The sequence below is a fragment of the Protopterus annectens genome, chromosome 5.part0 (genome assembly GCF_019279795.1).
Source record: "Protopterus annectens isolate FY-2018-M chromosome 5.part0, PAN1.0, whole genome shotgun sequence".
NCBI lineage: Eukaryota > Metazoa > Chordata > Ceratodontiformes > Protopteridae > Protopterus > Protopterus annectens.
Window position 1 is genome coordinate 1848769954 of NC_056735.1, and position 16209 is coordinate 1848786162.

Sequence of the window (16209 nt, forward strand, 5' to 3'; positions counted from 1 at the left end):
GTATACTGAGACAGTGTAGGGAATGCCTCATATCTAATGGCAACTCTTTACTTCTAGATGCTTATAACTGTCTGTGACAGACTGAACTCAAGACTGCAGGCACACTACTTCTAACACTGTCAGCAAGGAATAACATATCTCTACACCCATTTCTGTTGAGATTGTCAAATAATCCCTGCCTATTGTTCCTTGCAGGCATTCACCTAGAAGACCTCAGCCATCTAGGGATATGCTAATACCTACACCCACATATGTACACCCCTACACATTCCTACACATAACTCTACTGGGAATCACCAGACTGCAAATCTGAGCCCCTATGGTCACCTAGACCTGCTTCAGGTCATAAAGTACATCTTATAGGTGATTTAATTGTAAGTCACACTGATATTGCACTCACCATATTAGTGAATGGCCAGCTGAATCTCCAGTATTATGGTCAGGGACATTACAAGGACTTCTGAGGCACTTCATAATCATAAATGTAAATATGACAGTCTTGCACCCTGTATGGAGGTGTATCATCTTAACTCTTCCTTAGGGGAGATGCACTTAAGCTCATGATCTGCGTCTCTGAGGAAGGTGAAACACCGCTGTTGAGAAGCATTCTTCCTCACAAACAATGGTGCCCAAGTTCAAAGAAAGAATAATCGACCACTGTAACTAGCCTGTTGCCTAGTAACATTCTAAGGGGTCCAATGTGTGCCTTTCTGGTACTAGTTGGTTGACAGACCACCCAGCTTTGCTATTGATGTCCTGCAACTCTCATCAAATAGCTTCTGTTTTTCTGTAATTTTCAAATCGTTAGCATATAAACTAAGAAAATTCTGATTCAAACAATATTAGGATTGCTCTGCTCATCTCCAGGAGGTTAAACAATAAAAGTTCTAAGCTTCAGACATCCTTTCCTCTCAGAAACATCTATATTTGTATAATCATCAAGCCTTGGCTCCAGAACAATGACTGCACTCCTTCTTTACCAGGGCACAACACCAACTGGGCATTCAGGACCACTGAGAACTGCAAGGGCATAGCCATATTTATCATGAGTCCTATTGTCTTGCATCACAATTCCAATCTAAAACTCACAAAGATCCTAGAATATCTCAAGAAGAGATCCTAGTATATCTCAACAAAACCACATAACTAACAGGTCCCCTTCTATATATCTTTAGAGCTTACTGAGTATTTATGTCAACTCAGAAAGCTACCAATTAATACCAAATACCCTTGTTAAAAGTGACTTTAATTACACTTCAGTCAACTGACTTACCTTGACAACAACCAGTAAAAACACCCATAGCTTCTTAGGTTTTGTAAATACCAGCTCCCTAGTGCAAGCTAGCTTTCCCCCACAAGGAGTATAAACCTTCTTGATCTTGTCTTTACCAACTGTTCCCACTCCTGTAGCATACTGTATGTCATCACTTCCTTTGTTAAATCAGATCACCTGACTGTAACCTTCACCCTTAATACAACCTCCCCTATAAAAACACAACCATATTTCTGGAATATTCGAACATAGTATTGCTACCCAGCAAAAAACTGGACAACTGCATCTGACGCATCATGCCAGACAAGCAGATTCTTGATGTTCATGTTTCAGTGTACTCCTCAAATTTTTAGTCCATCATGAATAAACATATTGAGGATATACCCACCTGCCACTCAAATGGCAATAAACTCAAAAGTTAAGTCTGCATGGTGCAACTCCCTTAAACATCAATTCTAAAGAAACAAGAAAAAAGTCATGCCTGTAAAATTCCTCTCTTCCTTACTACAGAAGTTATCTAAAAGCTTTAATCAAGACACCTAGATATTCCATCAGATAATGCTAAGCCAGTTATAAACGTAGAGTAGCCATCAACACCAATCATAATTACAGGGCTTCCTACAACTACAATAGGAAACTCTGAAGTCATTCCCAGTCTTGATCCAAACTTATTTCCAATGGCATGTTTTGTTCCCTCCAAGAAAACATAGCTAATATTCTGGCTAACAAAGTGTCATCCAGCTTCACGCATCCCATGTGTCCTCCCCCATGTTCCATTACTCCCAAGTTTCCAGTTACTATCCTGCCTGCCTATAATCACCCTAGATCAAGTCATATCAGTACTCTCCAAAACTAAAACCATCAGTTCCATAGGTCCTGGAAATACTACAAATTATCTGTTTTCAAGTACTACATAACCCAACACTTTCTAAATTTCATTAACCTTAATCTCTCCATAGGCTACGTTCCTGAATTATATCAATTGTACCTCTCCATGAGGTGTGGCATGACTAACCCCGATAACTATAGGTCTGCTAATCCTATTAGAATTGTCAATAAAACCATGAAATCTGATGAACCAATTAAAAATTATAAAGACATCCTCCAAACCCTTGATCATATTCAATGTGGCTTTATTAAAAGGCAGGTCATGTTTAACCAACTTAGTAAATTTCTTTAACATGATCACATAAGCCTAAGACAAGAACCAGAATGTTCATATTGTCTAGCCAAGCCTTGGGAAGGCATTTGCAACCATTCCTCTCACAGATATCATATATAAACACTCCGGTTTCAATGTTAACTCTTACTTTGTAAATTTATTTCTGACAGTACTGACATTGTTAAGGTAAGGAGTGTTTCCTCTTGCCACAGAGATATCATTAGCAGTATTTCAGAGGAACCAGTTGGCTCCCCTCTTATTTGGCATTTATTTCTCAGAAGTATGATTGTTATTCAAGGTCTCTGGCTAGCCATATATGCAGATAATTGCAAATTAGGTTCAGTTGTCAGCTCACATTGTATGATACCCATATTCTCCAGCAGGGCCAAGATCACATCAACCATCCTGGTGTGTCAGTCACAGGTTCATCATAAATGGCAAGAAGTGCAGTACAGTTACCTTCAATAAAGTTCCTGACCTCATTTATCACACCATTGGCATGCCACTCAAAACAAACTCTTTTATAAGTGACCTGGGTTTTTATATACACAATGAGCACTTTTTTGACCACCATATCTTAGCTGTGGTTAAGAAGTCCTTCTGCTTCACACAGCCTGTCAGGGTATCTCCCTCTTCCAAACTAGTTCTCATTTATTAGCCCAATCATTAAACACAGTGGCCTCTTTGGAAGTTCTTTGTCTAAGCACTTGGTACAATTTAAAAGACCCCAAAGATTCCTAACAAAAAAGTCTCTGGTTTAAGTCACTTAAGCTATCTTAACATGTTAAAATCCCTCTCACCCCACTCTTGTGGCAGGCAGGGATGAGGGTCTGAGACCCAGATGACATGCATTGAAATAGCAGCATAGATGCTGGGGGTAGTTGACTAGGATGGAAAAGAGTGAGTGTCTGCTGTAAACCCATCCCACCTTGTGGGAGAAGGTGGGGGTTCTGGTCAGCTACTGGGAGCACTGGGTGCTAGGTATGTGGAGTTTGAATGCAGTGAGCACATGCTGCCCAGCAGTGCAGTCTTGACGATGACAGGTACACAGAGGTGTACATTTCCCCAAGTCAGGAAGCAATTTTGGATCTAAGCTGAGCTGCCAGTGTGGATAATAGCTCCTGGACAGGGTAGTGGTGATCCTCCTGACTCACCAACTGATTGCTCCCTACCTCTTGACCCTTGCTTTTTCACAAGATACTAAATTGGTATGTTTGACCTGCAGAAATAATGGGCCTATTGTCTTAGGGAGGGGGACTTCCAACCTGCACCTTGAACAGGGAAGCTGGTGAGCTCAGGTGGGGAGTAAATGGATCATTGGACCCCCAGACTACCTCATGGTCCAGTATGATCTGAGAGGGCTTGGTGAGCTTGCCACACAGACTCAGGCTGAGCTTCTCAGAAATACGAACAAATGGACCAATGGTAGCAAGGCCAGAGTGGGCAACACAAAAATTTTTCTCACTCTACTCCATTTCATACAGTATCCTGAAACATAGTCTTTGCCTAGTCATACACACTGTGAAAGACCCTGTGCTTTCTGATGTTCCCTACATTCACAGAACAATCATTCTAACAAACATCCTATTCAGATACCTAAGCCTGCATTGTAAGATCAACAGCACCTGCCAGAATGATGGATTTCTTATCCAACACTTTCTCCATTTTTAGAATAGATTCTCTCTGCACATCTAGCAAAGTACTTTATTAACTGTCCACCTTGATGATTGAATGGGTAACAAATTCATGTCTGGTACTGCGGCAAAGATTCTCTGTACAGAGAGATATTTTATTCTTGTCATTGCAAGGATAGTGTGTCTAAGCTTCAAGATGGCTGTCTGTCTGAAAGCTTATTATTAACCTATATCAATGTCAACTTGACCCCTTGCAATGTGCAGTACTACAGGCTATGAGAATTCTGCTGCTTCACCTCTTTCCACATTATACTTTGTAGAAGATAATATCCCATGGGGTCACTTCCTTACCGCTACTGCTAATATACTGTATGTGTACCACATAACATTTATGTATTTTTATTTTGATATTGTTAGCCTGCATTAATGCTTACTTATTACTGTCTTCTTTATACTTGTAATAATGTTCACATGCATCTTAGTGATGCTTAGATTCTACTGTTTCTTGCAATCTTATAGTACTGGCAATGTCTTTATTCTGATACCAAATTAATTCACTTTATTTGCTTTATTGATCAGGGTCTTGCCTGAAATGGTTCCTCAGAACAGTTCACTTACCTAATAAACAAAAGAACATAAATAAATAAGTAAATAAACCTATGAAATGATGTAGATGATCTCAGCTGTCTATGTTAAGCTTATTTATTGTTACAGTACTCAGTTGCTCTAACCAAATGCCTCACGTCTCCCTTGGAACAGTCAAATTTCATTTAGTATACATAGTATGCATATTGTTACTATGAATGTCTAATTAATATGTTAAAAATTGTGACATATAAGTAAATTGCACTTATTGACAGATTTATTAAGTCTAGTCTAATAGATTTTAAAATAATTTTCTTTCATTGCTTTTCTCAGGCATGAAGTTTCTGGAAGACTGCCCAATTCAACCACTTATTCCTTTGTATTTGTTAATTGGAGGAATTGTTGGCAGTTTAAAGGTATTTCAGCTTTTACTTCACAAATGTATCAAAATATATATATTTTTTAAATAAGTAACTTGAAAATGAAGAGACAAATGATGACTATATATCAGTACATTGCAACTACTTACGTACCTACATAAGATATGTATGAGTGGGTCTACTTTATTTGGTCGAATTTCATTTGGTTGAAAATGATTTCAAGCAGCCCACTTCACTGAAAGCTCATTTGACTGAAAGCTCATTTGGTTGAATTTCATTTGGCCAAAAATGAAATATAGCCCCTGCCCCACTGCAGTGCAACCCTGGAGTGAGAATATTAAGCAAGAGAGGGTGTGGGGGCACAACACCCCACATAATTGTAGTGTACTCACTGTTATATGAAGGTCTATCCATTAAAAATACATTGATATATATATGTTCAGTAAAAACTATTTGCAAAATGTGGGGGGCTGTGCCCCCAACACCCCTCTTACTTATTATTCTCACTCCAGGGTCACACTGCAGTGGGGCATGGGCTATATTTCATTTTCAAACAAATGTAATTCAACCAAATGAGCTTTCAGTCAAATGAGCTTTCAGTGAAGTGGGCTGCCTGAAATCATTTTCGACTTTTGACCAAATGAAATACAACCAGATTAAGTAAACCCTTATGAGTAATATATATATATATATATATATATATATATATATATATATATATATATATTTATATATATATAAGTGACACCCCAACCCCATGTGCAAAAATGGAAAAAAGGGGTTGTGTATGGATGGATGGATATATATATATATATATATATATATATATATATATATATATATATATATATAGATAGATAGATATATATATATATATATATATAAATATAAATATATAAATATATGTCTGTATATATATATATATATATATATATATATATATATATATAGATTAGATAGACAGATATAGATATATACAGTATATAGACACACATGCAAGCTCACTTACAGATGCACACACACATTCACACACAGACACACACACACATACACACACACACACACACACACACACATTCAAGAGGTTCTGGTACGTAACATATGAAATATTTTATACTGCAGTTTCAGCGAACAAGTTTTTTGATGATTACCAATGTCATACTGCCAGCCCAGCTATCGGGAATTTTGTAAATAATTCTATGCTATTTGTGAATATTGATATGATTTATACAGGAGTGTGTGTAACGTACTGAGCTAAAATGCAACCACAGCATGCTCTATTGGAATAGAACAGGAATGTGCTTGCACTATTGTGACTGTTTAGATGAATATGCTTAATGGAAACTGGAACACAGGAGGTTAACTTGAAAAATTCAGAGAGAATGGTTAAAATTAAATTGTTTTTTATAATTACTGGACCATAAACAGAACATGTTATCTCTCAGTTTCATTGCAGTAGCAGACACAATGTCTAGAGCTGGAAGTTTTTTTTTTGTATTGCATTGAAAGAGAAGTAATTGCTAGGTTTGAGATGTAGAAGTGTTTTATTGTTTTATGACTTCCAGGATCTGCAAACATCTGAGAGATATGTATTTTTCACAGAGACAGATGCTAAATTCTGTTAGTTTCTGACAACGGGGTTTAGCTTGGGGACTGAAAGTCAGGTGACAAAAAGTGATGTCATTCAAGCTAGCCCAGCAGTAATGTTTGACATTAATTTAAGAACTCTGAGAGAGAGAGAGATACTGTGCATTTTGTATTTTGTCTTTGAGCTAACAAGAACATCCACTCATCACCACATCTGCACTTGCCTTGCTGTAAGTACGCTTTTAGGCATAGTAACTCTTTTAGATTCAGATAGGAATATAGTAAAGTGTAGCTTAGATGTTTTCTTTATTTATTTGAGACTATCCTGCAATATTGTTTTAAATATTTCCTGTGATTTTGAACTCTGATGTAACTGATTATTTACTGAATATTGTCTTGTTCTTTTATTATTTATTATTAAATATATTTAAACCGTTTAATTGTGGCTGGTCTGTTTAGAGATATTTAAGCTGTTAGAGTACTTGCATATCTATTTGGTGACACTGTATAGGCCACTCCTAAATAGCCTTGCTCTTGGTCAGACTACCATTTGGATTAATAGTAACATTACACAGTAAGATTGGACACCCTTTGTTAAGATCCTTAAAGTAGCTGATAAGTAGTGGCTGGTGGCAGTTGTAACTATTGTATAGCCTGGGCAGAAGGAGCATAGCTAATAAACCTGTGCCAGCCTTTCCCAGGGGTGTGTGTTTGTATATAAATCAAACCTCAAAGTGTGTGTGTGTGTGTGTGTGTGTGTGTGTGTGTGTGTGTGTGTGTGTGTGTGTGTGTGTGTGTGTGTGTGTGTGTGTGAGCTACTTGGGCAGGGACACGAAGCACTGGTTGGACAGAGAGGGTTCTGGAGGTTTTGGCTTGGCCACTCAGCTGATATCTCAACCCTATAGCTGTCCACTGGGGAGTCTTATTGGGGATCTGGAGAAAGAGGAAGAAACCAGCCCCAGACTGACTGTGATCCCTGTTTGCTCTTAAGGAGAATTGCACTTTACTGTGTATGTACTTGTCATCCTCCCAGTGTGTACATTCCCCACTGTTGCCAGTGGTGAGGACTGAGAATTGAGTCTCCTTGATTACTAAGCCAGTGTAGGGGCATCACAACCAACACTACAACAATACATGCAACATGTAAATGAGTCTTCTGCATATTCCTTTTATCTATTTTACAGTGTCTTGTAGGATAAAGCAGTGCTTCCCATTATCTTTAGTGGGTTGTGTTGATTGCCGTAGTTTTCAATCTGTTTTTTTAATGAATACAGTGTCATGTGGACAGTTTTCTGCCCTAGCTGTGGTGGTAGAGTGAGGTCTGTGCTAAGCTTTGTTAGTTTTATAGTTTAGTTATTTTATGCTTATTCTAAGCTATGCTTAAATAGTTAACAGAGGGACCATTTTGCAGGCAATGCCATTTTCCAACTGAATAGAGGCAATGTTTTTGTCTTTTTTTGGTGGTAAATGCCTGATGATGCACCAAGAAAATCGAAAAACAATTACTTGGATAGCAAACAAGATACATGTCTATCACATCCTTTAGCCATTACGCTAAATAAATATATATGCAGATACATAGAAGGATAGGCAGATAGATAGATAAATATGTAAATAGATAGATACTTTTGAAGTCACAGTGTATTGATCAGGTTGGCTTAAACATCTTTGTGTGTTATTTTTAGCAAGCAAGATTGCCTTTAAGAGTGAAGAGGATGGGGAAACATCTCACGGTACTTCACAAGGCTGGTTGCCATCCTCGACCACTCAGTACAATGTGGCCAAAAAAATTAGTTAAACTAGGTCACTCAAGGGGAAGCTGTGTGCAGTTCAGTGTGACTATGTCATCTGATGAATATTCACAGAAGAAATAATAAATAGTCTCAAAAGCATGAGGCTAGAGGAAGAAATTGTTACTGAAGTGGTGTAAGATATGCAACCTCAATTAAAGGGATGTGCTGAAGGTACTAAACAGTTAACTTAAAGAAGTGACAAGAGTGTTGGAGAACATTAGGTATGATGTGAGGCATTTAAATGGATTAGCGGCTGGACATGTGTCACATTTGGAAATAAGTGAAAAAGATCTTTTGGATTTTGTAAGACCAGCAAGTCTCCAAAATGCCACTCAAGCAGGCAGGTGGCAAACTTAAAGATAAGGTGATGTAGACAGTCAAACAGATGGAATATGTGAAGCAGCAATTGAATTATACAGAAAACAGGTAAATAGAAAACAGTTGAAATGACAAGAATGGTTGGAAGGAGAGGAAGGAGAGGAAGGAATTGACTTACTAGATTTTGTTAAAACTAAGATTGTGCAGTAGGCACGTTTTTTTTTTAAGCTCTCGCTAGTTGTTGAAAAAGTGATTTGTCTGCTGCTGAACCCAGAATGTAGGAAATATGGGAAGCCTTGAGTTATTTCTCTTTAGTCTGTGGCATGGTATGAAAAAGAACGTTGTGGCCATATGAGAGGATAATTATTGTGTTACTATCACCTCTGTATGTAAACCATTGCTATTTAGAGTGTACAGTTCAGCAGTGACTGCAGTTTGTTGAGGCTATTAAGGAATGAAAATAACAGAAAATAAAATATAAAATGATTTTGCCTGCTGTACTGATGTTTTTGACTCATGAAATGCTAAAATTTATGAACCCAGAAAAGGTAATGTTAAGCTGAGAGTTACCTGTTCAGTTGTCAGATGAGCATGCAGAGATCAACTATGTAGGTACTATTAATCTGGGAATATCTGCGAGTTCAGGTAATAGGAGACTATTTACATACAGTGCAGCAGGAGCAAATCAGTTTGAAAGGGTGAACATTTCCTTTTGAAAATACATTGATTTGTTAAAAGGTGGAAATATTTTTTTGGAAATATTTGTGTGTTGTATAACATTGCAAGATGAAAGTCTTCTTGTGTGGATATTTTGAATAAGGTTGCAGTTATTTTCATAGAGCATATAACAGAAAACTTTCAGTCCATGCTTCAATGGCCTAGGGAACGTTGTGCACAATATTTTTACAGGATAAGAAAAAGGGGGAAAAGGGCCTATAAGAGACAATGAATGCATGATAGTACCTCTTTCATTTAACATTCAAAATAAAAAATATATTGTTTTGAATGCTGTCATCACAGGCAAAAGTATCATTCTAAAAGAAGTAAGTTTAAGAATACCACGTGTGAAAGCATTAGGGATTCCTATTCCATTTTTTGTTTAGATGACAGATGTAGCTGCTATGTACTTATTTTGGGTTATAGTAGGCTTTTTATTGTTAAAGGGGTTCTAACATGTCCTTCAATGTGACGGGCACAGAGAGAGAGAGAATGGGCAATGGGGAAAGTCGTAGACTTAATGTCATTGGTAGCTGGCAAAAAAAAAACAAATATGTAAGTTTCTGTATTGCCATGGTGACCAAGAGTCATGTATTTAAGGTCACTGAAATATGCTGCCTGTTATAAATATTTTTTGAATTTAAGTAATAAGTGAGAAGACACTTAGCTCACACAAGCGGTAGAGTTAGTGATAATTTGTTTTAGTGAGTTGGGTTACCTTATCAAACAAGTTTTAATATGTAAATAATAGTTCAATAAATAAGGTACTGAATTACTTATAAATGGAAATCCATGTAGCAACGGTGTTAATCAAATTTATATTCATTAACAGATGAATTCAAATGCAAATATCAGTGGCTTGGAGTTACAAAATATGTGCATTAGTGAGTGTCATTTGATTAATATTGATACATGAGAGTTTTTAAAACAAATGTGTTATTTGATCTTCATATATTCGTAATAGATTTTTGTATTTCTTTGTCATTTTCAAATTGAATTGTAAACATGAAATATTTGTTTAACTGACAAGAATATTATCATGCTTATATCTATTTAATGATGAAATAGCTTGTATAGCTGGAGGTAAACTCATGTCTATTAGACTTGACTGGGTTAGAAAGCCCCCCTAATAACTAAAGTACTTGCATTTATGTGGCAGTAGGTTATATATCTAAGTCCTTTGAAACAAGCTGAAGTCAATAAATATTTGCTGCATTCAAATTATAAGTGAGACAATAATTACAGAATGTAAATGGCAGAATTATTTTAATAATTAACTGTAATGTGTTTGAGAATTCTTAATAACTATCAAATAAGCCTTTGCATTTACTTAAAATAAGAGAATTTTTTCCCTTGAAATATACAGAAGGCAATAGCTGGAGCAAAGGCATTAGTCAGCTTTGTATTAATTAGCAGATGGTTTGAAGTATAAGTATGGTGTCTTACAGATGTAAAATATATTTGTTATTAACACTGGGAAGTATACATAAGAAATATGTTATCTGAATTAACATATAATAATACTTATACTTATTTCATAAAGAGGTCTTTGTTACAATTGCAAACACGTTCTTCATGCTAATATTATTAGCTTGATGTAGAAATAAGAAAATGTAGTTAATGTTATTTGTTCCTATGATATACAATAATCGCAGACTTCAATTTTACTGAAATTACTTATGGTTTGATGCATGAAGGCATTTCTCAATAGAGTGCTGGGTTGCTATTTACTAATTTTCTTTGAAATTAATAAATAGAAGCATCTTATGGGAAAGATTACTGAAAATATCAGATTATGAGGATTTCAAAGCATTTAGGAAGTGTGCAGTACCTAAGAGGAGAAATTCTGAACATTGGTACATTATGGAAAGTCACTAAATAGGATCTTCAGACCCCCTCATTCACCCAGTAAAGAACTCAAATAAATGAATACATTTTCAGGGAAGTTTTGTTTGAGGCAGAGATGCTGTATTTTTTAAGGAGATAATTTAGTTAATAAATATAAATGTTTCTCAGTGTGGTGTAAATATGAAAATATACCTTTATTCATGCTTGAATAAGAAGCACCTTTGGAAATGGTATAGAACAGTATTTTGATGCCTGACATACAGTTGGAAGAAAGAGCATGAACTACTGATTATGCAAGTCATGCTTATTGACTTTAAAAGTTAGAGGAGAAGCTTATTAGACTGGAAGTTTATTTTTGAATCTAATGGTTTATACTCTCTGTTGGTTATTTCAATGGGCAGATATGGCTAAATAATAGAAGCAGGGATTTGTATGGACTGGCAAGATGAATGCTGTTAAAATACTGAATCAATGTATGTGTCTGATATACTGGATGTTTTTGTTAAGAATGTTGCTTTCACATATGGTCCCTTGACTACACTGAGATGGTGGTAGGTGATTATTCACATAGGTTTATAAGGGCTACATAAGCTGCAGATATAGAAAGGCTATGAATGGATATGAAGGTACAGTGAGACTTCACACAATATGGGGATAAGGATGACTACAAAGTGAAATGTTGGAAAGATGAAGATTAATGCAAGGAAAGGCACCCAGCTCTGTGGTATAGGGGAATAAAGCACTGACTGCAAGCAAGATGACTCAAGCTTTTTTAGTGACTTGAGAAGTTCTGGAGTACGAAGGGCAAGAAAAGTGTGACTTACATTGTCATGCTTGCCTGAAGGGGGTTTGTGGTTGCTCCTCCCCCCATGGTGACCTGACTCTACAGAGGGTGTTACACAGGCTGCTCACAGCAACCATATCCTGTTGGGGAGAAATGTTGGTGGGTCTTTCCAAACCAATGTGGTAGCCCTTGCATTGGAGTGTCAAAGAGTGGACAAAGGAAGACCCTTTGCAACGATTCAAGAATCTTGTCCCCACCAGGGGTAGGGTTAGGCTGCTCATCTCATGGAGAAAGAACAGGTTTGGAACAGTTCACCTCCTATACAAAATGAATGGGCTAACTGATTGTGGGTAGATGATGAACATCAGAAAGCAAAGCACAAAAACAAAAATACAATTAAAATAAGAGGGAATCCCAAGGGAAATGGAGTTATCTTACATTGTCTTAGGACAACAGGTCCACATGATTGCATGTACACTGATAGTGGGGCTTTTAAAAAGTGGGAAAGAAGCAGTGCATTTACACAATTGATGTATAAATAAGAGATTACAGTACACATAGATTTGGGAAGGCCAATTATTATGACAAATGACTGGAATTATGCTAACTGATTAAACTGTGATAGGAAATCATAAAATGCTGCTTATGATTAAAGATATAAAAACAGAAGGCCTTAAGGCTACAATGATATTTTTGGAGTCTGCATAAAGCGTATATGCACTGTAGTACAAAACATTAAATCAGTATTAACAGTATGTTGTACAACACTTTGAAGGATGGAGGCATCCAGATGAACATGATGTAAATATGTTTGTAATTGAAGAATGATAATGGAGCCTACCTTGACAATTTGTATGTGTGTTTGTGTTTTTAATGGTTTAAAAGGTTAGTAAAGAATATTTTTAAGAAAGTGCATATGATAATATGATTCTGCAAACCCAAAAGCTGTTTCTTGTGGAACTGTCTAAAAACGAGTGGTTTTACACTTATCTTTTACTTTTTTCCTAAACGGGAAAAATATGGCTGAAAAAAATGATCTCCCTGACATTTCTTGTCAAAGAAATGTGAATTGTGTTGAAACAACAGAGTACAGCAGATAATAATGAATAGAAAAGTGGCAGACCTCTCAACTGCCCTTATTTTGGAGAAACGTACCTATTAGTCCTGATTTATCCCAGCAAATGATGTTCCTATATTTGGAGGTATGTCCCTATTTTCAGGGTTGATTTACCCCTTCAAACAATTTTCTGAATCCTTCCTCATGACACATGATTTTTGAAGCTGAGTAGTAAACAAAAAAAAAATACTACATAACAACATACTAGTGGCAACAGTAATTTAGAGAAAGATGACACACGTCTTACTTCTCCCTTACTCAGAAGCAAAAATAAATAAAATTCTGTGGTAAAATTTTTAATGCAGTTCATTAAAGCTACAAATTTTGCACTGCCTCTTTGATAATGTGCCTATATTTTTCCAATTATTTTTGCCACTGTCTGTTTTTTAAATATGTGTTTCTGAGTAATGTCCCACATTTGTAATGGAAGCAGAAAGAGTGATGTGCTATTTGGTATTCATGTTTTATGTTAATTAGATGTTCAGCTTTATGGCTGGATGTACCTGCTTTTCAAGGGCCTTTGTACCTATTTTCAATGTCTGCATGTAAATATATATATATATATATATATATATATATATATATATATATATATATATATATATGTAAATATGGAAAGTGGTAAAGACAAATCTTTGTCTACAAAATATGGTGTTTAATAAGCAAATGTCCAACTATTATACTTACTACATTTGTTAATTAAGTGAACTAGTCTATAGACCCTTTTAAGCCACAACCCATGCAAAGAAGACAAACAAAACAAAAACAATCATAACAGAAAATATAAGTTGAATTTGCAACAAAATTTGAACATTAGCCAATATACATTTCATATATTTTAGTTGCTAAACATACATGGAAATAATACAGTTATAAGTGGTGCACTGTGGGCATTATTTACAAAATAAACTTACAAAGCGCATTGTGCCAAAACATTCTGCATGACAAGAGACAATGCCAGCTGCAGTGAGCAACAACAGATAGTCTTCAAGCTATCATTCCTGGATGCAGGTGCACACAGACCTCAAGTACAACAGTATGCTACACAGACAGGATCTGTAAAACAAGAATGTGCATTCTCCTTGAGCACACAATCTTTCTAGTTCGGCTTGAACTGAACTAAATTGTCAATTTGTCTTGATATTATCTGGGATATTATTCCCATTGTCTGGTGGAGTTTTGTTTAGAGTTCTTTCAACAATGGAAAGTTTGAAAGGGGACCTACTTAATAAAACTTCTGCAGAGCCTTGAAGAGTGTAAGATTGTTCCTTGACCGCCATTTTATTTTGCAGAAATGGGCAGTATCTGTCAAGCAGTAATTTAAATGTAAGTTATGTTCTGATTGTGATGTGCTCAGTTTTACTGCCAGATGAGTTAGTGTCAGTGTTTTGTTTTCTGTTGTCTGTTGTAGAGATGTATTCTTAGGAGAGAGCAGTGCATTGAAGGGAGGACATATTCAAATGTGAGTATTAACACATTAGGAACAATTGCTCTTCTGGCATCTGGAGTAAGTGGATTAAAAATTTTGTAGGCAACTTTAAGCCATCAGTGCTTTGCCACTGGATAGGTCTGTGTATACATACTAAATTACAAAGACTGGTTAAAAATCACTCCTAGATATTTATGACTGGCAGTAACTGGTAATGGTATATGTCTGTGTGAGTGACAATGAAATCAAAGACATCTTTACTACTCTTTGAGGCTCCAGACACCATCAACTGTGCTTTTGAGGTATTTATAATTACAGTGTTACTAGTTAACCAGTTCCAGAGGTGCATGAAGTCATATTGTAATGCCCTACTTATGGTATTTGAACATGGGTCAGCATGTGCAATGACAACAACATCTGCATAAAGGATGCAGTTAAGTTGACGAGGATTCCATGGTAAAAGTTTTGCTTCTTTTACTCTAAGTGTTGTGTCATTAAGGTAGCTTTTAAACCAAGTTTTAACCTGAATGGAAAAAATCCACGTTATCTTATGCAGAAGAAGAGTGTGGAGTGTGGTCCACTGCCTCAAATGCACATTTCATGTCATAGAAAATAATAGCAGTTAGAAGTATGTTGTCATTATTCTCATATATTGATTAGTGAGACAGTATAAACCAGTGATTGTAGTAATCCTAGGTTGGAACCCACGGTGCCTATCAAACAAAATATTATAATTATTGATGTAGTCTATAATTTGGTTGTATCTGATTTTTCATGCAAATGGGCAAAGATTAACGACTGGTCTAATGTCAGAGGTAGGTGATGGTGATAGAAACTGTTTTGTGAATGGGAAAAATAGCAAAATATTATTTTTCTTTTCATCACTTAGGTTCCTCTTTACTCATATCACATCTGACCTATTATTCACTATAATGCTTTTGGTATGCATTTGTCTAAACATATCACTCAGCCTGGGAGACCCCAGAGATTCTTAAATAAAAAGATCAGTGACCTCAAAAAAATCTTAGTTATCAGGACAGACTGGCAAACCTCTCCCTGTACTCAATCTCTTATAGATTCTTCTGTGGAGGTTTGTATCTGGCCTTTTGAGCCATGAAGGTCTGATGTGATATGAGTAAAGAGGAATTATGACTTCTTTGGATCTAGAGGAGATGCTTTTGGAAATTGGATGAGCCAGAAAGAACATTTTTGAAACTACTGCAGAGAAATGATAAATATATCAACAAGACTGCCTAGATATTTTATGATACTGTCTGATTGGTATGCATGCCACCTATATAGTATGTGAAAATATTCTGCATACAAAATGAACTATACTATATGTTTTCACATTTAATTTGAGACCATTGTCCTTGCATGATTGTTAACATGTTCTAGCCAATGTTGGAGGAACAGTGAGTCAGTAGAAGATCAGAAAATAACACCTGATTTATACTCATCTGCAAACTTAGGTTTTTGCCTGAAGGTCTGAGAAAAAGATGCCAAATAGAAGGAAAATTAGCACTGAGCTCTGTGGTACACAAATGGGAACTTTTTGCATTCAGAAGTAGCACCTGCAACT

The 16209-nt window shown here is 36.2% G+C and overlaps 1 protein-coding gene across 2 annotated transcripts in view; it reads left to right on the plus strand.

The window, feature by feature from the left end:
* TMEM272 (transmembrane protein 272) overlaps positions 1-16209 on the plus strand; it is a 359857-nt gene that overhangs the window by 295224 nt on the left and 48424 nt on the right. For both annotated transcript variants that reach the window (XM_044071675.1, XM_044071674.1), the window contains one exon: positions 4988-5070. In XM_044071675.1, coding sequence (XP_043927610.1) covers positions 4988-5070 — 83 coding nt within the window. The remainder of the gene's footprint in view (positions 1-4987; positions 5071-16209) is intronic.